This window comes from Macrotis lagotis, chromosome 8 (genome assembly GCF_037893015.1).
Source record: "Macrotis lagotis isolate mMagLag1 chromosome 8, bilby.v1.9.chrom.fasta, whole genome shotgun sequence".
Classification (NCBI taxonomy): domain Eukaryota; kingdom Metazoa; phylum Chordata; class Mammalia; order Peramelemorphia; family Peramelidae; genus Macrotis; species Macrotis lagotis.
The window spans coordinates 53,330,622-53,352,694 of NC_133665.1; the positions used below are offsets into that span (position 1 = coordinate 53,330,622).

Sequence of the window (22,073 nt, forward strand, 5' to 3'; positions counted from 1 at the left end):
TGGGGTTGTATGATCTTGAACAAATCCCCTTTCCAGAGACCTCATTTCCTTACCCCCAAATCTGCCCTATGTACACTCATATTTTTGAGCCCCTGCTATTTATTTATTTGTTTGTTTGTTTGTTTGTTTGTTTGTTTATTTATTTAGTGCTGAGGGTATAGAGTTGGAGGCCTATACTCTCATTAATGATCATTCCTTCCAACTAAGGAGATAAGGTATATGTGGCAAAGCAAACAATACCATGTTGTGGATGATAAGGGCCTGAATGATAGAGATGTTATAAAAGTTTAAAAAAGATAAGAGATCCCTGACTTGAGATGAGTTAGGAAAGGCTTTGCAGGAAGGTGAAATTTGGTGGCCCTTGAAAGATTCTTAGAATTCCAGGTAAATGATAAATTTAGAATTGAAAAATCTGGTCATTGGATACATTCACAAAATCATGATGAAAATATATAGATTTCCTGGTAGCCAGTCAGGCTTTACAATTTGACTTGGTGTGAGGAAACTAGCCCTGATATTACTGAGGGTGAGGACGCAGAACACAGGAAATAACGTAGTAGTAAATAGTACTAAAGGCCTGGGTTCTAGTCTTGCTTCTAGTCTTAGGTGTGTGACCTTGGCTTGGCCACCTGACTTCTCTGAGTCTGTTTCCCCTCTTGTAAAACATTCAGTTTTGGATTAGAGAAAGACTTTTCAAGACCCTCACTAGTTCCAAGAGGGTAATTGGGTTTTTCATGCTTCGTTCATGCCAAGATCGACACCTCTTAAGAATCATCAAAAAAGGTGAAACATGGATTTGGGGGCTTTGGGGGGGGGTGAATAGCATAAACAAAGTGGGGAGGGGAGAAAAAGAAATTTACCTAAATGGATCTTGGGAGAGTAGGTTGGCTGGAGTGGATCTGTGGAGCTTCTTGAGACCAGAGCAGATGAACATCCCGAGCCACAGAATATTAGACCTTGATTCAGCCCAGTCTTCTCTCCTATCAAGACAGTGCTGCATCTGGGATTAGAATATTATCCTCCAGTCCTGTGTTCTTCACTCCTTTGCCTGTGTTTTAGAGAATGTTGGGGTGGGTAATTCATGGGAGTAGGCATTGACCAATGAGCTATACCTTTCTTGACAATAGATATTCCCTTTCTTCTAGTTGGTAGGAGCCTTGATTTCCCTGATTGATTTGCCAAGAAGACAGAGTTAGTCTGAGGTTAGTGGAGCTTCCATTCCCAAAGCCCAGACTCAGATTACAACTACTACCCCCTCCCACCTCCACTCTCTCTCTCCCTCTCTCCCTCTCTCTCTCACTCGGGATGGGCCTCTTCCCTTCCTCCTCCTAGGACTCCCCTCCTAACCACACTTGTCTTCCCCTCTCTTAGTCTGCTCAACAGTTCCCCAGATTGGTGGCTGCACCTCCCTCTCTCCGCCCCACCCCCATTCTCCTTTCACTGCCCTGGCCAGCCCCTGGGAGCCACTGAGGGCTGTTTGGGAACAAGCCTGAGGAGGCTGGGGAGGGGCCGGGAACCACATGGACTGCTTCATTCAGAAGCAGGAGATGCCCTAGGTCCTTTCCTGCCTTCTTAGCCCTGTCTCAGGAACCCTGGCCCACAGCCTCTTCCCAATGGATCTTAAAGCTCTAAGACATTGCACCCTAGGAGGACCCAGCATCTAATGCAATCACTGGCTTCAGGTAGATCCAGGGAACAGGGAGGAGATTGTGAATCCGGTGAATTGAAGCAAAGAAGATAAGTCAAATTACTAGAGGAAAGGTATAAACAGCCACTGGAAAGGAGCAACTAGAGCACAGAGGAGAGAAACCACGAGAAAACCAAGCTGTCCAGGACGAGGAAGCAAGCCAAGGGCCCCTACAGTGTGGATGCCTGCAGGGAGAGTGGAACCAGGGACCTGGAGGTGCTGGGGGCTGGTGGCAGGGGAAGGCCCAGGCTATGATCCTCATGCCGGCCCCGCTGCTGATCCTTACCCTGCTTTCAGGGCTAGCTGATGGAGCCAGCCTCCAGCCTGAACCAATGAGCCATCTAGGTGTGTGCCCCAACCAGCTCAACCCCAACCTGTGGGTGGATGCCCAGAGCACCTGTGAGAGGGAATGCCATGTGGATCAGGTGAGAACTGGGGGGCTGAGGTGGGGAGATTATTATAAGGGCATCTGGAATCCCTGTACAACTCGGGGTATGCTTAAAGCAAGAATTCCTTCTAAGACTGGTGTTCTTGAATTGCTAAAGAGGAGTCTCTTCCCTCTTTTTGCCCCAATTTACCTGTCTCTACAGCAGACAGCAGTCCATCCAGATCACCTCAATCAATACCAAGTAACTGTAGCACTTCTTAGCCAGAACCCTAAAGCAACGATCTTTATGCAAGATTCATTTATCTGTCCCAAACTCTTCCCCTACCACCGAACCACCACCACCAAGAAAAAGACCTTCCAAAGGTAATTAAAAAAAAAAAACCAAGGTCTTTGAAAATTACAAAAGCAAGAAGGCAAGAAAGTAAAGAACAGATTATTTTTTTCCTACAAATTCCTGAAGATGTCACTTGTAATCTTTTCTTCCCGTTGCATCCTTAGATGGAATTTTCTATGACCTCTGCCTCTGTCTAGTCTAGGGTTCTAACCTGGAATCCATGAAATTGTTTTGTTAATTGTTTAATAGCTCTTTCAATATCCTTGGTTCCCTTTGGAATCCTATTTTATTTTATGAATTTAAAAAAAAAAACAAACATTATTCCAAGGAGTCCACTGGCTTCACCAGACTGCAGAAATCCCAGACTTGAAAAATTTTAAGAACCCCCTGGTTTCATCCATTCTCCAGCAATTCCAGATAAATATAGGATGGTCTTCGATTTTCCCAGGAAGAGATTCTCTCTACCTGACCTCCAGTACTCATTCAGCATAGTATTCTTATATTTCCCAACCCTGCAAAGCTTGGAAGTGTTTTTCTGTGTCTGATTTGACTCTTTCCTGCTGCTGCTGTTTAAGCCCATTTCCTTTTGTTCCAGACCCAGGGCTACAGCAGCAGATTACTTTCTATTGTCTATTCCTTTTTCATGTCCTGGAGCATCGAAGTTGAGTGTCCCTACTACATCTCAGTCTTCTCTAAACTAAATCAACTCAGTTTCTCTAGCTAAGTCATATTCTCCAGCCCTTCCACCATTAGTCTCTGTGAGTAGCATGCCAAACTGGAGACCGATCTCTGTGACAAGAGCCTTTTACCAACCCTGAAGCCAGGACAGCCTTGATTGCCTTGTGGTCCCATGTCCTAGATCCTAATTTATACACCATGCCAGAACTAAGGGAGAGCAAAGTTCGCTAAAAACATAGAGCATAACATGGGGGGAGGAGTAGTGGAAGGCAATGAGAGGTTTAAAAAATATATATATATGACTTTTATAAATACACATTTTTAATGCCAAAAAATCCCACTCTTTATGCCACATAGTGATTTATTTTGTGGTGAGTCAAGTTGGCTGTGTTAAAAAAGAAGGCTCAAAGATGGGGGTGGGGAAGGATGAAGAAGTAGGGATAGGCCTACAGGATCAAACCTTGCCTAGGATTTCTCAAGTGGCCATATGGCTTTAAAGAAAGGGGGAAAGGTGTTACATGGTTTATATACTTTGTTATGGAGGTCACCATAAGCAACTCACCATTTTCCTAAAGCCATAATTTACAATTAACGCAGTCTTGTCTTTCCTTATTCTCTTCAAATTTTCCCAGACTTCCCAATTTTCATTAAAATTCTTCTTCCTAAGTCACAAGATATGACTCTCTTAACTCGGTATTACTAACAAACTTAATAAGTGAAGTCCTTTTTGAAAATAGCCCCCATATCCCATCCTGGGAGCATGTAATCTGGGGACTCACTAGGTAATATTGCTATCTTACATTTGCAAACTTTCACAGCCAAAGTACTTTCCCATCTCACCTGGTCCTCCAGTTAGCTATCCCATGAGGGGGAAACAGTTGGGATTATTTTACTTATTTTACAGAGGAAACTGAGACTGAAGAGAAGTGATTTTTCCATAGTTCAATAAGCTAGTTAGTGGTGGAAAATTAAATTAGTTTGCACTGAATGAACCCAAAATTAGTCCCAGCAGGAGTCAATCTCTATTCACTGCCCTTGGGTAAACTACTTCCTCTCTCCAGGTCTCAAAATTCCTCATCTATAAAACGAGGGGAGGAGGTGCTAGAAGGTCTCTAGGGTTCCTTTTCCTCTGATGTTCTATGATTCTCTCCCCCGGACATCTCAACACAGACACAGGGGAAGGCAGTACTCCTCTGAAGAGCCCAGCACACTTGCACAAAAGATGGATAGGGCTTGTTTGCTGAGGGTGCCAGGGAGATGGAGGTATCGGGATACCTCTCCTACCATAGACTGAGCCAGAACAAAAGTGGTGGCCTGGGTTTTTGCATGACCAGACACAGGCCCAAGGAGTGGTGGATGGGGAGTGGGAGGTGAAGAAGGGAGGCCTGAGGCCTTCACCTGGCCCTAACTCTCTCCTCCACCCTCCCTCCCAGGACTGCAGTGGCTTTGAGAAGTGCTGCACCAATGTGTGTGGGCTCAGGAGCTGTGTGGCAGCTCGCTTTGCAGATGGCAGCTCTGCTGCGCCGGCGCCAGCCGCCTCCTGCGAGAGCTTCGTCTGCCCCCAGCAGGGTTCTGACTGTGACATCTGGGATGGGCAGCCCGTGTGTAAGTGCCGGGACCGCTGTGAGAAGGAGCCCAATTTCACCTGTGCATCAGACGGCCTCACCTACTACAACCGCTGCTACATGGATGCAGAGGCTTGCCTTCGGGGCCTCCGGCTCAGCGTGGTCCCCTGCAAGTATGTCTTCAGCTGGCCCCACACCAGCCCGGGACCTCCCGAGACCACGGCACCCCCCACACCAGGAGCAGCCCCTGACATACCCATCCCGCCAGCCCTCTATAGTAACCCCTTCCACCAGTCCGTCTATGCGGGGGGCACAGCCAGCTTCCACTGTGATGTGAGTGGCCGCCCCCAACCTGACATCACCTGGGAGAAGCAGAGTGATCAGCGGGAGAACTTCATCATGCGACCTGACCAGATGTACGGTAACGTGGTAGTTACCAACATCGGTCAGCTGGTGGTCTATAATGCACGGCTTGAGGACGCCGGACTCTATACCTGTACTGCCCGTAATGCTGCCGGCCTCCTCCGAGCTGACTTTCCCCTCTCTGTCATCCAGCGGGAGCCCCTGGGAGGAGAGCTCCCTGGGCCCAGTCTGCCACCCCCGGCTCCTATGGAGTGCTTAAAGGAACCAGATCGCCAAACCTGCCAGGGCACTGGCAGCAGAGTACGATGGCACTTTGATGCCAAGAGGGGTGGATGTGCCACCTTCCAGGACAATGGCTGTGACGGGGGCAATGGCAACCGATTTGAGACATATGAGGCATGCCAACGGGCCTGTGCCCGGGGCCCTGGGGATGCCTGCATCTTGCCTGCTGTTCAAGGCCCTTGTCGGAGCTGGGAGGCTCGCTGGGCCTATAGCCCACTACTTAAACAGTGCCATTCCTTTGTGTATGGGGGCTGTGAAGGCAATGCCAACAACTTTGAAAGCAGAGAGAGCTGCGAGGATGCATGCCCTTTCCCCCGGACAATGCCCTGCAAGGCCTGCAGGCTCAAAAGCAAGATGGCCCTGAGTCTGTGTCGCAGTGACTTTGCCATCGTGGGGCGACTGACAGAAGTGATCGAGGAGCCCGATGCTGGCATTGCACGATTTGCCCTGGAGGGTGTGCTCAAAGATGATAAGATGGGCCTCAAGTTCTTTGACACGAAGTATCTGGAAGTGACGCTGACAGGCATAGACTGGGACTGCCCCTGTCCCAACATGACGGCTGGAGACGGGCCCCTGGTCATCATGGGAGAGGTCCACGATGGTGTGGCCGTGCTCCACCCCAGCAGCTACGTCAGGGCTGCCAGTGATAAACGCATAAAGAAAATCTTAGAGCTGATCGAGAAGAAGGCCTGTGAGCTGCTCAACCGCTTTCAGGACTAAGTCTGCACCTCCATATGGGCACAGGTTTGAGACATCCCTGAAGGGGTGAGTTCTGGCAGTCCCAAGACCCACTGGGAGCCTGCTCGGCCCACACTCTCCAAAGTAGGTAAATAAAAGTTATTTCTCTCTAAGACCTTGTTACCCTTCTGCCCTTTTCCCAGACACAGACACTCTGCCTAATGGCCTGGCCTAAAGCAAGGGTATCCTCCCCATCCCTCAGTCCCTTCCCTTCACTGCTGTGCCACCCCCACAGCTGTATAAACAGTGCCTCTTCTCCCAAACATCACTGAGTCCCAGACTCAGATTCTCAGTAGTTTGGGGCTTTGCTCTTCTTGGTCAGTCCAATAGCTGCATTGCCCCCTAGGTTGGTGAGGGAAGAGGGTGGGAACTGCTCCAGACCACACCAAGCCAGGGAGAAAGCCACAGTGCTCCTCTCCTACAGTTGCACCTCCTTCCAGCTCCCTACAGGAGATGATCCTTCCAGTTCCCCAGCCAGCTTTGAGGTTCACCATGGTCTCAGCCTATGTAGCCCTGCTTCCAGCAATGGTTGGAGTTGTGGTCAGAGTTCACCGGGAACAGATGGGAAGGGAAAGTATCCGAGCTCAATAAAAAGGAAACCTCCCTCGTCCAAGAACTGACAAACCACAATCTTCATCTGGGCAACCCCAGGCCTGACCTCTCACTGGGGAAAGGGCAATGTCTACTCCTGGCAGGCAGTCAGAGGCTTGTTCTTGTCCCCCTTGTTGGGGCTCAGAGGTGAAGAAAGGGAAACCATTCGATCAGCTCTGGTTGCTGAGAGACAAGACAAACAGGGCCCCTACAGAGGCCTCCCAGCCTGGGGTCCTGGCCAGAAAGATGGGAGGGGAATAGAACTGGGGGCCCAGAGGTGACTGTTGCTTCAGAGAGAGTGGGGGTGGGGAGGGAAAGTCAGAGGGGCAGAGCTCTTCCTGGAGATTCCAGAGGGCTTCAGGCCTCTGAGAGCTAAAGGTTTGCAGACCCACATTCACTACCTCCACATGTCTGAGGCCCCACAAAGGAGGGGGATGGTCTCATTCACCCTAAGGAGTCCTCAACCAGGTTATGGGGACATCTTTGCTTCTCTGATCTTTCTCCCACAATAGCTGATTAAATGACCCCCAACACTAAAAAGGGGAACCCGAGTTCTATGCTTCAGATTTCCTGACCTCTAGAGCTTTGAGAGTTGGGCCTTTTTTAATTTATCAGCTTTCTTTTCCCTGATCCCCCAAGTCCAACTAGACACAAGTTGTCACTTCTCACCATGGCCACCAGGAGGAGCTAAGACTCCACACAGGGAGCACCCCCGAGTCTGGCCGCTTGAGTCCCTTGATCCCCATTCTCTGGAACAAGGGCCACCAGCTTGGTGCAACTGTACAAAGGTCTCGGGACAGTGACCCTCTCCTACCCAAAAAGAAGGATTGTGACCAGCCCAAACCACAGAATCACAATGTTAGAGCTAAGATCCTTTATTCCAGCCCACTCATGTTGTGAAAAGAAAAACCGAGGCCCACAAAGTGTCATAAGGTAAGGCAATAACAGAGACAGAACCCACCAAAAAAATAGATTTCATTCAAGGTGACAGGGAGATACAGTTACCCACCCAGGTTCAAATTTTTGGCTGTCTCCATACACAGAGTAAGATAAGAAAGCATGCAAAGGGGTGAGGGAATAGGAAGCCTAGGCCTAAGAATGAGACCAGCTAAAGAACTGTTGACAGTAGGGTCTGGATGAGTTGCCAAGGCTTGATATTCAACCCCAATTGTGCCCAATTGCATGGCAGAAGCCTGGAGAAACATCTCTGAACATAACCAAGTCTCTGAAAAGCCAGATTGTGCTCAGAAGCATTCCCCCTTTGGCAGGATGGAAGCCAATTAACCAGTGAAGCACCATCTCAGCCAAGAGATGTGGATGGCTTTTGCAGTTGTCAGCAGTGATCTGACATCTGGTCTTTCTGAAGCCCTGGACCTGTGTGGCAGGCAGAGAGGCAAAAGCTGAAATCCTCCCAAAAGTTGTGAGGAATGGTGGCTGAGGGTCAACAAGTCACTGTTTTCGGAAAATCAGGCATTTGTTGTTGGCTGGCATGTCAATCTGGGAAGAGAAGGATGGTAATAAAGAGAATGGAGATTCTTCTGGCCAGCTCCCCTCCCTGCCCATCCTGTCCCATGATGACCTGGGCAAGTGGCACCTATTAGTTCTAGGTAGTATAAACTCAGATCTGTCTCTGGCTTCCATGAAGACCCAAACCAGAAGGGGAGGATGGAAAAATAGAAGACCTAGTCCCAGGCAGCACCAGCTTTGGTCAGTGCCCATTTGCCCTGCAGCCCAAATCAGTAGCCATACTAGTTCCTACCATTTTCTCCAAGTAGAGACCACTGGCGTGAGCAAGCTGCTGCAAAAGGGCTGTGTCCCGGAGCCCCCAGGCTGGGTTCCTGAAAAATCATTTTATAGGGGAAGGGAAGTGGAATCACTCCTCTGAGTTTCTCTTGTAAGTGAGCCTCCAACTCAACCCAACCCAGGATACAAAGACCTTGGTGGTCCATCACCACCACCACAGCACCCCCAGTGATGCCCTGTACCTGTTTCTGAGGCTGATGTCAAAGTCCACATTGCTCTGCGGTGTGATCTTCCCATTGATGGCATAAGGCTGTCAAGGACATTGACACAAACCCATGGGTGACTGTCAGAATTCTATCACCCTTCGCAGGATCAGGAAATGGGAAGCTGAAGAATAGTTCTAGATCCCCTCCTTCCCCAAAGTAATCTGATCCAATAATCTGAGTCATGAGACCTCAAAGCCCATGTAGTCCAGCCCACAAATGAAAAAAAATTTCCTCTACATCACCCCTAGTAAGTCATCCAGCCTCTGCATGAAGGCCTCCCAATGCACATAGCTTCCAATACTTTTAGGTAGCTCTAAATTGATTTTTGCTTTTCAGTCATGTCTAACCCTTCATGACTCCTTTTGAATTTTGTTAGAAAAAATATTGAAGTGATTTTCCATTTCCCTCTCTAGTTCATTTTACAGATGAGGAAACTGGGGCATATTTGCCCAGGTCACATGGCCAATAAGTGTCTGAGGCTGGATTTGAACTCAAGAAGGCTCATCTTCCTGTCTCCAGGTCCAGTACTCTGTGCATATGGTAGCACCACCTAGCTGCCTTCGAATTTCTTTCCTCTTCTCTACAGCCTAAATCAGCTTCTCTGCAAGCCGTGGTTCCTTATTCATCCACTCAGGGCTAAATGTCCTTGAGAAAGCTCTTCAAATAACTGAAGATGTTTATCATTTCTTCTCCTTCTTCCCCAAAAGTACCCTCTTCTCCAAGCTAAATATCCCCCAGTTCCTTCAACTCATCCTCATATAGCATGACATCCAATGCTTTCATCACCCTGATAGGTCTCCTGTATACAGGTTCCATTTCCTGCCCACCCCAGATTTCACCAAATACTTCACTGGTATAAGGATCTCCTACCAAGTAGGATGGTACTTGATCTGTAACTTTGAGTCTTAAAGAATTGTTTTTCACTGAGAGGATCACAACAGGATCACTGCCAGGATGGATCGGAGGCAGGATTTCAAGTCAGGCCTCTACCCACTAAACCATACTGCCTCCCTCTATAGATATAAATCCATATTCTTGCTACAGTGTGACACCAGGACTGAGTACTGCAAGACCATTGGCATTTTTCTGATCACTTTACCTTTCAATGTAGCCTAGGAGAGTATTTGATTTTTGTGGCCGAGTTTTGAAGACAAACTTTTAGTCTCCAACATCGACCTGATCTGTCACGCCTCCTAACTTGTATTTCTAAAGTTGATCTTTTGAACCCATGTAGGACTTTACATTTATTTTTTTTTTAAGTTTCACCTTATTCAGTTCAGAGCATTATTCTAGCCTGTTGAGCTCTTTTTAACAGTGCTGTAACCCACTATGTTAGCCATACCCTGCCATCTTTGTGTCATGGGCAAATTTTCTAACAATCCCTGCCCTGGTTTTATCATGAATAAAAATGTTTAATAGCATAGGACCAAAGATGGAATCCTGGGTCTTGATACTAGAGACCTCTTTCCAAATGACCCCTGGCACCCTTGGCCCGCCCTCCCTCCCTCACCCACTCTCTTCCCTAGATTCTTGGCCCATTTTATAGAAGCACATGGAATGGGTAGCCAAAAAGAAGATAGGGCAGCTGAGTGGGAGAGCTATTCCCACCAAGGCAGAACTCAAGGCTTTAAGCAGCACTTACCCCATAGGTGATCAGCAAACCATTAGGTTTCAGCAGTTGCCCAGCCCCTCTGAACAATCCCTAAGGAGAACAAGAGGTTCTCTGAAAAAGAGAAAGGTTGAGAAACCACCCCCAAACTGGCCAGCTTCCACAGCCCCATCCAACAAATGTCTCTCATATTGAGCAGAAGATAGAATCCTACTGCTGACTGTCACTGAGTCAGTCTCTTCCCCTTTCTCTGCCTCAGTTTCCCCAGCTAAACAATGAAACAATTGGACTAGCTAGGAGCTGAGGTCCTTTCCAGTTTTTAACATAGTAAGACCTGGTAGGTAGGAAATGGTAGGACCAGAGCTCTTCCAGCTCTGGTATTCTTATGCTGTAAGGTCCCCCATAGCTTTGCTATCCTGTGATCCTCTAAGCAGAAATCAACCATCCACTCACTTCTGTGCAGCTCATGGCGCTGATGTGAATCATATTAATACAGAGCACTAGATCCAAAGTCCTAGCCTGGATCCCTCCCCATTTTTCCCAGTTGCAGGAAGCATCCAGGAATAGAGGTGGCCTCACATTCGGAAGCTGCCAATTCTTGACGAAAGCTGAAATACTGGAAGACAAAAGAGGATGGGGAGAAGGAGGCTGGGAATCTAGGTCCCCAAACACTGCCCTTCCTATCCAGAATGACAGGGCTATTACAATTCCACAGGGTCACAATGGTTAATGATGCACAAAATAACACTGGGGGGCTGAGGGTTCTAGAGACCTGGGTTTTAATTCAGGCATTGATATTACATACTAATTTACTGTGTAACCTTCAGCAAGTTGTTTCCTTCTCTGAGCTTCTCTTTCCCCACAAATGAAAAGATTAAACTAGATCTAAGGTTTCTTTTAGTTTTAAGGTCCTCTAAATGTAGGAGATAAGTCAAATTATGGCCCAGAGGCTTATCTTTGGTTCAGCAATATTACTGGCACTATTATAGTTCCAAATGACTTAGGGGGCAAGTGGAGGGGGGGAATCTTCCTTGCAAGGGTTTTCCCTATCCTTGAAATGGCTCACCCAGCATTGTCCCTGAAGGATGAGCATTGTCTCATCTTTATGGGGGATGTACATAGGGGCCTGGAAATAGCGTTGGAATTGATTTCAGAAGCTAGTTGGAATCCTGGCTCTGTCGCTTTCTACCTACAAGATCCAGGAATGATCCTTGAGTTTTCTCATCTATAAAGTGAGGAGATGGGCACAGATGATCTCTAGGGTCCTTTCAGCTTTAACCCTCGGCTCCTGCTCTACTTTCAATGAGGATGACTTCCCAGGGCTAGCTGGTCTAAACACCAGCAGGACTAGAAGGATCTGACCATTCTGCCCACTGGCCGCTCCCCTTTCCCCAGAGATGACAGGAAAAGTGCTTACTTCACTTAGCAGGCTTCAGATCAAAGGGATGAAGCACACCTTCCCCATCCCTCAGAGAGTGGGGAGAAATATCAGATTCTGTCCCACCCATCCCTGCCCCACTCCTCTCCCAAGGGAGGTGTCCTGAGTCATCAGGTTGAGGCAGATTTGGGAAAAATTCTCCTGGGCGAAAAAAATTAAATAAAAATCTTCCCCTTTTTTCCCCACCCCACCCAGTATAGACTACCGGGTCTTCAGGAGAAGGAATCTGGGTTGGGTTTTTAGGGAACGTTTAATAGATCAAGGGGCTGATAGGATCTCTTTGGAAAGTGAAATCGGGTACAAAGGTGACTCCTGAAGCAATGGATAGAGCACCGGCCCTGGAGTCGGGAGGACCTCAGTTCAAATCCGACCTCGGACACTTAATGATTTCCTTAGCTTGCCCTTGGGCAAGTCACTTAACTCCATTGTCTTGCAAAAAAAATTAAAAAAAAACAGAAAAGTAGAAAAGAACATTCGTTTCGGCCCCAAGCCCCCCTCACCTGTCCAGGCACTGCTGGTCCACCTCCGTGGGCTGCCACACTGCGGCGGGAAAGGCTTTGGAGAAGTGGGCCACGTGCTGCCCCGAGCCTGAGGCCACCTCCAGGACTCGGAAGCCGGCCTGGCCCGGGTCTATATACCGCTGCAGGACCCGGAGGATGGGGTCCCTGTTGCGCTCGGCCGCCGCGGCCACATACATGCTCTGCATTCTGGTCCCCCAGCCGCCTCCTATGCTGAGGGAGTTCGGGGGTGCCCCGCCCGGGTCCTGACCCCCCTTTTTACCCTGACCTCTTGTCCCTCTCCCCAGGATCTGCTTTATGGGGAGACCAGGTCTTGCTTCCCTCCTCACTGCGCGGGGTGCGGGTCTGTCAGTTCCTGGACCTGGCGAGTCGCGATGTCCGCTGGGATTTGTAGTCCTGCGGTCACCTCGCGCCCCGCCCCCACCCCGAGCGCGGAGTCACGTGTGCCGGGGGCTCGGCCCACGCAGCCGCGGCAGGTCTGCGGAAGGCTACTGCTCCCCTCCGAAGGGGGATGGGCGTCTTCTGCAGGCGGGTGAAAGGGCCTTCACACACGCGCGCGCGCGCCCTCGTGCTCGCGCTGGTCACCTGACAGACTGAGGGGTCGGGAGGTCGCGGGGTCACCACGCTTTCCCCGCCTGAACTATTTGTGACCTCGCCCCGGAAGGGTCATTTTTTTTTTAAATAAACCGAATTAAAAGAATCCTTCCGAACCTCTTTTATTTGAATGAAGTAAAAGATATTAGATTTAACGGAGAAGGGGGGGAAAAAAAAAAAAAAGCGGAGTGCGCCGCCCGGGAATCGAACCCGGGTCGCAAGAATGGGAATCTTGCATGATACCACTACACCAGCGGCGCCGTTGTCCCTCCGCTCGCCTGGAAAGCTGAGGAGGCTCTCGAGAGGGACTTTTTTTATGGCACTGCGCCTGCGCGTTGAACTCCGCTGACGCAACCTTTAGCCCCAGCGAGGTAGGACCCGGATGGCGGCCGTGACTGCGCGCCTCGGGGACCGGGTGAGGAGAGACGAGGGGCGGCGCCCCGTGGCACTAATCGATGTTAGTACATAAATAAGACCGCCAGCTGCCCGGGACAGCGGCCGCGGGCCGGAGAAGCAGCGGCGGGAGGTGACCGGGGCGCCGGCGTGGGGAGCAGCAGGAAAGAAACCCCGCTCCGGCCATCCTCGGCCTTCTTCTCCCATCCTTTCTCCCCAAGCTCCCCCCGGCCTGGACCACCTCCGCGGGCCGCCGCCCAAGGGCCTCGGGAAGCAAAAACCAAACCAGCTGCTGTTGTGTGAATGGAGTAAACCTTTCTTTTTCTATATTACCAAAGGTGTGAATTGGGATCCCTTAATTGAAACAAAGTGGTAGTAGGCGTTTTTAATCATTTCCTTGAAATCTTAAGGATTCTGTGTCTATTTTTTTTTTAGGTTTTTTGCAAGGCAAATGGGGTTAAGTGACTTGGCCAAGGCCCGCCAGGCTCTGTCCACTTCACCCCCTAGCTGCCCCTTCTGTGCCTATTCCATCCTCAGTGAATGAAATCTTGTAATCCTGATGGGATGAGCAGTAGGGAGTCCATCACCCCGTCTTTTTTTTTAATTATTCAATTAATTATTTAAATAATTTAAATTTTAAATTTAATTATTTAATTATTAATTGTTAGTTAATTATTAATTATATTAATTATTAATTTTTTAATTATTTAAGGCAATGGGGTTGAGTGACTTGCCCAAGGTAGGCAATCATTAAGTGTCTGAGGTAAGATTTGAATTTAGGGCCTCCTGACTCCAGGGCCGGTGCTCCATCCACTATACCACCTAGCTACCCCACAATAGGGAGTCCAGAGGCATAATCTTCCTTCTTGGAGAGGAAGAAGGAAGAGGGTATAAAAAATATCAGTGATGATAGGTTTTTTCCCCTTTCTTTGATCTCAAGTGTTTGCATCACTTTCCTACCTTTTACTATAGTAAATCAATAAATATTTACTAAGCACCCACTATTTACCAAGATGGACAACTAGGTACAGTGGAAGACTGGTGATATAGATTCCTGAGTCCAAATCTGGTAAACTCTAGGCAAGTCACTTAACCCTGTTTGCCTCAGTTCATCTGTAAAATGGGCTAGAAAAGGAAATGGCAGGGCGGTTAGGTGGCACAGTGGATAGAGCGCTAGCCCTGGAGTCAGGAGGACCTGAGTTCAAATTCAGCCTCAGACACTTAATAATTACCTAGCCATGTGGCCTTGGGCAAGTCACTTAACACCATTTCCTTGCAAAAACCTAAAAAAAAGGAAATGGCAAATAACTCCACTTTCTTGCCAAGAGAACCCTCCCAAATGGGATCACTAAGACTCAGCCATTGCCTAACAATAAACATGCCAACCACTATGCTACTAATGGAAAATATTAAAAGGGGGGGAGAAGAAAAAAAAAAGCCTATAACAGTTTTAAAGTGCTATTTTTGTATTTCATATCTATTTTATCTAATCATTTAAACCCTAGTTTAAAAATTGAAGGGGGGATGGCTAGGTGGTGCAGTGGATAGAGCACTGGCCCGGAAGTCAGGAGTACCTGAGTTCAAATCCAGCCTCAGACACTTAATAATTACCTAGCTGTGTAGCCTTGGGCAAGCCACTTAACCCCATTTGCCTTGGAAAAGGCCTTATAAAATAAAGTAAAAATTGATGGGGTCAAGAGTAGAAGACTTGCTTGATATTTGATAATGGTTTATTGGGTGATAAAAGAAAAACTTCAGCTGGTCAGAGCACTTAAGCTCTATCTTAAGCTCAACTCTGTCAGTCATCTTACCATTTATTAAACACTATCTCCTAAACTTTGTGGGTACAAATTTTAAAAATAGTTCTTGCTCTCAAGATGCTCACAGTCTAAAAAAACAAGATATATAGGGGCTAAATTGAGCTGGTAGTCTCGGAGGGAAGGCTAGAAAAGACTTGCACAATTTAGGGCTTTAACTGATGAGAATGAAGGAAGCAAGGGAAGTCAGGAAAAGATGAGAAAAGAGAGCATTTCTAGGCTTTAGAAGAGGGGAGACAGAACTTAGAATTCTCCAGTTAGGAGTTGGAGAATCTTATCTAAGGAACCATGAGCTTTTTTAGGAAGATGAATTAGACAGCTGAATGAAGGTTGGGTTGAAGAAGGGAGATGCTTGAAGTAGTGAGCTAGTCACTGTATTTTCCCAAGAAATAAAACATGTTCACAGATAAGCACTAGTTAATAGGAAGAAAGAGAATACAAATAGAATCAGAATAAAGACAGCTGGACAATCTTAAATAACATTTTATGTAATGATAAAGTCATCTAAAATATGTAAAATTGTCTTGCTTTTTTTCCCTAATAACAAATATGAATCTCCCCATTGTATCACAGTCACAGGATAGCAGCAACATCCTGGAGATGGAAGATTGATATGCTTTGTGGAGGTTTAGCATAACTGATAAGGCACAAAGGTCCTGAATTGGAAAGGGGGCAGTCATCCTAACCTAATAGAATTTCTGATAGTGAATGGGCTGGCTCTAGGAAATGTGACAGGAAGCACATCTTGAGCTGAGGGGTCACTCCTTTGATGGAAAGACACAGAAGCAGCTTTATCAGAACCTGCCTTCTGATTATGCAATTATATCCCTCCCAGAATCCCACTGGGGGCTCCTTTTTCAAATCAGAGCCACATTCCTGTGTAAATTGCAAGCTTAGAGAATCTAATAAACCGACTGGTATGTTAACCTAATTCCATTTGCTCTTAAGACTAAATTCTGGAGCTGCCTCATTCTGTTTGTCCAATATTAGGACAAATTCTGGAGGTTAACACATGTTTAATTCTTTATTAAGGCCAAACTCATTAGGGTCGATAGTACTTATGTATTTACTCAAGTAATCTGCGGAACCCATCTTTTTCACCATGTTATTATGGAACTGCTGTTACCCTGACTTTGGAATCAGAGGACCTGGCTTCAGAATTTAGCCTCTGCGTCTCCCTCAATTATATAATCTAGTTCAAGGCACTTAATTTCTCCAAGACTCAGTTTCTTCATATGAGAATGACAGAAATTGGATAAAATGAGTTGTAAAATGAGAAGATTTGGACAAGATGATTTTTAAGGCTCCCTCTGACTCTTATAATTATAACCATGATTCTATGAGAATAAGCAGGATCAGGTGTATGCTAGTAAATATTTAACAACCAGTTTGGGGGTGGGGGGATGTGTACATCTTACGCTTTTTAAATTAATAATTTTCTGCATCACTCTCATGTCTAAAGTTAAACAATCAGAACAATAAATCAAGCCATGATTTGTAACATTTGCCTCTTTTTGAGGCATAAATAGTCACATGAGGATCCAGCCTTTATTAAGAATCTGAGAAAATTTGTTACCCTCTGAGGCTTGTGAACTTAACCAGTATGTATATTCTTGTGAAGTTGAATTTACTTTTCTTCTTTCTCTGAATGAACTTTTTAGTTAGAGGCTAGCATTGTCCTCAGGGAAGGCAGATGTGTCTCTCTCACTCATGACTTTAAACTTTAATCAGAATTGAACTTAAGTCCTTTGGTCCAGAGAACAAAACTCTCTCTCTTCTCTTCCACTTTCTTGAGAAATTTGGTTCCATCTCTTAATCAATTAACAATCATGTAAGGGCTAGGTGTTGCAATGGATAGAGCACTGGCCCTGGAGTCAGGAGGACCTGAGTTCAAATGTGACCTCAGACTCTTAGTAATTATCTAGCTGTGTGGCCTTGGGCAAGTCATTTAACCCCATTGCCTTACAAACACACACACACACACACACAAAAAAAAACAAAATTAACAATCATATATTCAATAGCTACCATGCCGTTATACTAACTGAATTTTATTAACCATATTAAATTCATTTTAATATTAAAATATTTTAAAAGAGGGCATCCTCCAGAAAGGTGTTTATTATGAAACAGACTTTCATAATAATTCAGTAATAAATCAAATCTTTACCATTTCACAATTGACTGAATGATATATAGCAGTGATGTCATATGCAAATAGAAATGGGAAAGCAACTAAACATATGTAATCATTCATAACAGGGTTATGTGCTGAGCAGACTTTTAATTAGATTGCTCAAATCTGTCCAGTGATGACACATTCACTCTGTCTTTAGTTTTTAAATGAAAATGATTAATATACTTATAACCCAAGATTATACCCCAAGATTTTACACACATTTGTCAGCATAGATAAAGGAGAAATGAGAGATAAGAGATAAAAGATAAAGAACCCAAGCCAAAGGAGGGGGCTCCAACAAACCTGGAAATCTGGCTGGGGAGGTTCCCTAGTTGTCACAACACAGCCTCTCTGGTCTTGATTGGTAAATTCCCTTCCACAGAGGGTTTTCTCTGAAGGAATAGACTTCCAAAGTCCACTTTCCTAAGTAAGACTTTCATAGTATTCACACAAAAGTGGCACAGATCCAAGGGTTTTTATGATAACTCAGTGATCAATGGGTTCTCAACTGAACTCAGTGATCCTGAGCTTCATCCAAAACACCCTCAAATATTGAATACTATTACTTTCTCAAAAAAGTGTCTTATGGTAAACCTCAGGGACAGGCCAAGTACCCAGATGTGGACCACAAAACATGTTTACCAGGAATGTTCCCCAGCATTCCCTGCCCTTGAACATGCCTTGATCAGTCATGTCTCAGAAGTTCCTTCTCCTTGAACCATGATGAATGACAGGAAAAATCTCAATTTAACCTTCACATTTCATCATCTCTGAGGCATGAATGCTGGCTTAGAAAACCACATATTAGCATTATCTATGTTCTATTGTATTTTTACTTATTTTGTTAATATTTCCCAATTATATTTTTATCTAGTTCAGGCCTCACTCAGGATTAGTGATTGACACTTCCAAAATAGAGACTATAACTAATAAACATTTATTTAGCAACTAATATGGACTTAAAACTATGCTAAGTACTGGATCATATTGTGTCTATAAATTGTTGATTATGGAAAAGTATGTCGACCTCACTGACTTGTTTTCCACAAGATCTTTAATCCATCCATCAGACTCATTTAGGATTGCTTGAAAGACCTAATAGAAATGTTTAACAAGTTTCTGTAAACATTTAATGGAGCCATGAAAAAGGAATATAAGGGCTCACTAAAGATGCTTTCCAACTTGGTAAGGAAGCAGTGTAGAGCTTCAAAGACTGTTTAATGCTCCTATTTTTTTCTTTTTCTTTTTATTATATAAATATTTTATTGGTTTTCCAATTATATACAATAGTAGTTTCTACCTATCATTTTTTGGGAAGGTTTTGAATTTTACACATTTCCCCCCTCCCTTCCCTCCCCCTTTCCCCCCACAGAAGGCAGTCTGATAATCTTTACATTGTTTCCATGCTATACATTGATGAAAATTGAATGTGTTGAGAGAAAAATCATTTCCCTGAGGAAAAAAGAAAATATTAGAGACAGCAAAATTATGTAGTACATAAGACAACTTTTTTTTTTTAAATTGAAGGTAACAGTCTTGGTCTTTGTTTAAACTCCACAGTTCTTTTTCTGGATGCTGATGGTATTCCCCATCACAGGTACTCTAAAGTTGTCCCTGATTATTGCACTGATGGAATGAGCAGGTCCATTAAGGTTGATCATCACCTCCATGTTGCTGTTAGAGTGTACAATGTTCTGGTTCTGCTCATCTCACTCAATGATGCTCCTATTTTCAAAGAACTGTTGATTCTATCAAGTCCCAGAACATTGCAGGACTTCCCGGGAGACATATATAATAACCCAAATGAGTAATGTCTAGTCACATGGAAAAGACTAAGGGAATGAAGTAGGTTAGTTGTTGGATTTACAACATGAATTTCGATGTACAACTTATAGAACTTGTAGGACTATTTGGAAAAGACTGGACCAGGTGGTTTGAGTCAGGCACAGAGCTAAATAGGAGAAAAGTGGGCAAGACTGCTTTGAGGAAATTGTAAAGCTTTCAGTGCCTCCAGGTTTCCCATGAAGGCAAAGGCCCATTTTGTTTGTTTTGTTTTGTTTTGTTTTGTTTTGTTCTTGAGGAATTTAGGGTTAAGTGATTTACCCAGGATCATAAAGGTACTATATGTCTGAGTTTCGATTTGGACTCAGGATTTCCTGACACCAGGGCACTATCCACTGATACCACTTATTGCCCCTGGCCCATGTTTTTAATTCTAATATTCTACTGGTATTGCCATATGCCAGCAAGAAATAGAATACAACAGTCTTTGAAGAAATAAAAATGACCATCATAAAAGACAGTGAAAAGGTACATAGAAGCCCCTCATTTTCTACTTTGACCCCTCATTTTATATTTGTAGAAACTGAGGTATCACACAAGCTGATCTGAACTACTTAAATTGCAGAGCAAATATTCTAGGTGCCATCTTAAGAAAAAAAAGACAAGCAGAATTAGTTTGTGTGCATGTTTCTCTCAAGCTCATAGCATACATACAGAGGAGTTCCAGTTAGAAAACTGGACTCAAAATGGAGTTAGGTAGGGGAAAATTTATAGAAACAAAATAAACAGCACAAGGGTGGGAGTAAAGGGGCCCAATCAGCTTTGGACATCCTTGGAATTTGGCCTTATAGTGCCATAAAACTGCCTCAGAATGATCTGGCATTTATCATATTTCCATTAAGGAAGTACCCCTTGCCTCAGGATGTTTATGTCAGCCAATATACAGTTCCATTGGGAACTCAGGATAACGATTTTATCAGATATGTCACAGTTCCATGAAGCACAAATCTCCTTTCCCCTCCCCTAACTCAGTATATTTGTGCAAGCTTGTGGTTGCTGACAGCAGGGAGTTTGGGATCATTCAGAGAACAAAAGATTGAGATATGTTGTTCCAAAAGGACTCAAATCATTTTTCCTGATTGGCCAATCCAAGTTTTCAGCTTTCCTTAGGTCTCAAACATAGAATTCTATTGTGGACCAGAATATTGGTAGAACTGGAAAGATTTGAATGACTCCCTACTTCCTCAGCATTTTCTGAAAGACCAGCTAGAACTATGGCCAACAAGAATTAGGAGGGATGACTAGGTGGCACTGTGGATAGAGCACTGGCCCTGGAGTTAGGAGTACCTGGGTTCAAATCCGGTCTCAGACACTTAATAATTACCTAGCTGTGTGGCCTTGGGCAAGCCACTTAGCCCCATTTGCCTTGCAAAAGCCTAAAAAAAAAATTAGGGAGCCTGGAGATCAATTTGCCCCAAAGTAGATTGATCTGGGACCCAGTTGTGGACCCTTGAGATAAGGAGACTAGAAAATCTGGTGAGGAGTCATTAATATTATGGAACTCATTCTTGGATTATTCTCTTCTCTCTAGATTTCTGTGATACCACTCTCTCCTGGTTCTCTTTCTACATGTCTAATCAAGCCTTCATGGTCCCATTTGTTGACTCTTAATTCAGGTTATTCCCACTATGAGTGTCTGCCAGTTCTCTTCTTTTCTCCTCCATACTATGTAATTTTATAAAATCATTAGTTCAATTATAATATCTATGAACATGATGGATTTACTTGTTCAATTCTAACTTTTCTCCTTGGCATAGTGGATGGAGTACTGGACCTGGAGTCACAAAGACCTAATTACAGTTCAGACCTCAAGACACTTACAGGCTGTGTGACCCTAAGCAAATCACTTAATCCAGTTTGCCTCAGTTTCCTCATCTGTAAAATGAGCTGGAGAAGGAAATGACGAACTACTTCAGTATCTTGGCCAGGAAAACCCCAAATGGGGTCACAAAAGTCAGAGATGACTGCTGAACAACAACACAAACTTTCTCCTGATCTCAAGTGTCAAATTTCCAACTAACTCTTAGAATATCTAGAATTCAATCTCTCCTAAAAATCTTAAACTTGATGTATCTAAAACTGAATTTGGTCTTTTTCCTCCCAAACCTTCCCCTCTTCCTTACTTCTCTGTTGCTGGAAGATACCTCCCATTTACCAAGGTTTACAACTTAGGTGTCATCCTTAACTCCCCACTCTATCACTCCTCATATTCAATCATTTGACAAATCCTGTGATTTTACCTTTGTAATATCTCTCCCTTGTACTTCTCTCCTCTGTACATACAGTTTTTCAGTACCTCATAGCTGTACTATTTCAGTAGTTTTCTTTTTACTCTCCCCAACTCATCTCTCCACAGTCCACTCCATCTTCAGACCATGGCACCCCCTTTCAGGGAATTCTAGTATATTCCACTGATCTCCAGTATCAAATATAATTCTATTTGACTTTTAAAAACCTTTAATAATCTAACCTCTTCTACCTTTCAGTCTTTCTGCACCTTACTCCCTTCTACATTCTTTATTAGCCCTCCCTAAAACAAAATACTCATCTCTCAACCCTGTACATTTTTACCAGCTGTCCCCCCTATGCCTGCAATGCTCTTCCTTCTCATCTCTTCCTTACACTTTCCCTGGCTTCTCTCAAGTTCCACTTCTTTGGAAAATAGTATTTTACTTTTTCCAATTACACACAAAGAGAATTTTCAACATTCATTTTATCAGATTTTGAGTTACAATTTTTTTTCTCTCCTCCCCAAGATGGCAAGCAATCTGGTATAGTTTATACATGTGCAATCATGTAAACATATTTTCACATTAGTGATCTTGTGAAAGAAGAAACAGAAGGGAAAAATCTTTCATATCTCCCCAAAACAAAAAAACAAAACAGTATTCTTTGATTTGTATTCAGTCTCTATAGCCCTCTTTCTGGATGTAGTCAGTATAAAATGACACTAATTGTAAGAACCCTCTCCACACCCCTTAAAGGGCAATTAGGTGGTCAGAGTAGATAGAGTACTGGTCTTAGAATCGGGAAGATTCATCTTCCTGA

At 44.9% G+C, this 22,073-nt stretch overlaps 2 protein-coding genes and 1 non-coding gene across 3 annotated transcripts; 1 reads left to right on the plus strand and 2 right to left on the minus strand.

The window, feature by feature from the left end:
• Nucleotides 1-1,551: 1,551 nt before the first annotated feature.
• WFIKKN1 (WAP, follistatin/kazal, immunoglobulin, kunitz and netrin domain containing 1) lies at nucleotides 1,552-6,117 on the plus strand. The gene is made up of 2 exons (XM_074197061.1): nucleotides 1,552-2,112; nucleotides 4,521-6,117. Exons 1-2 carry the CDS (start codon nucleotides 1,939-1,941, stop codon nucleotides 6,015-6,017), a joined length of 1,671 nt encoding a protein of 556 aa, XP_074053162.1. The 5' UTR covers nucleotides 1,552-1,938; the 3' UTR covers nucleotides 6,018-6,117.
• A 1,368-nt stretch (nucleotides 6,118-7,485) lies between these two features.
• Nucleotides 7,486-12,603, minus strand: METTL26 (methyltransferase like 26). The gene is made up of 6 exons (XM_074197060.1): nucleotides 12,183-12,603; nucleotides 10,698-10,860; nucleotides 10,278-10,337; nucleotides 8,612-8,679; nucleotides 8,386-8,464; nucleotides 7,486-8,123 (listed from the first exon to the last, which is right to left on the minus strand). Exons 1-6 carry the CDS (start codon nucleotides 12,386-12,388, stop codon nucleotides 8,076-8,078), a joined length of 624 nt encoding a protein of 207 aa, XP_074053161.1. The 5' UTR covers nucleotides 12,389-12,603; the 3' UTR covers nucleotides 7,486-8,075.
• Nucleotides 12,604-12,983: 380 nt separating this feature from the next.
• Nucleotides 12,984-13,054, minus strand: TRNAG-CCC (transfer RNA glycine (anticodon CCC)). Its single transcript has one exon. It is a non-coding gene; the product is annotated as a tRNA-Gly (tRNA).
• Between the last annotated feature and the right edge of the window lie 9,019 nt (nucleotides 13,055-22,073).

What these genes read in the sequence shown, in the direction of transcription:
- WFIKKN1 (XM_074197061.1), top strand. Translation starts at nt 1,939, where the DNA reads ATGATCCTCATGCCGGCCCCGCTGCTGATCCTTACCCTGCTTTCAGGG. An exon ending in GGGAATGCCATGTGGATCAG is followed by an intron (nt 2,113 to 4,520) that starts GTGAGAACTGGG and finishes CCTCCCTCCCAG; the next exon opens with GACTGCAGTGGCTTTGAGAA.
- METTL26 (XM_074197060.1), bottom strand. Translation starts at nt 12,388, where the DNA reads ATGCAGAGCATGTATGTGGCCGCGGCGGCCGAGCGCAACAGGGACCCC. An exon ending in GACCAGCAGTGCCTGGACAG is followed by an intron (nt 10,861 to 12,182) that starts GTGAGGGGGGCT and finishes TTTGTCTTCCAG; the next exon opens with TATTTCAGCTTTCGTCAAGA. An exon ending in GACATCAGCCTCAGAAACAG is followed by an intron (nt 8,465 to 8,611) that starts GTACAGGGCATC and finishes ATGATTTTTCAG; the next exon opens with GAACCCAGCCTGGGGGCTCC.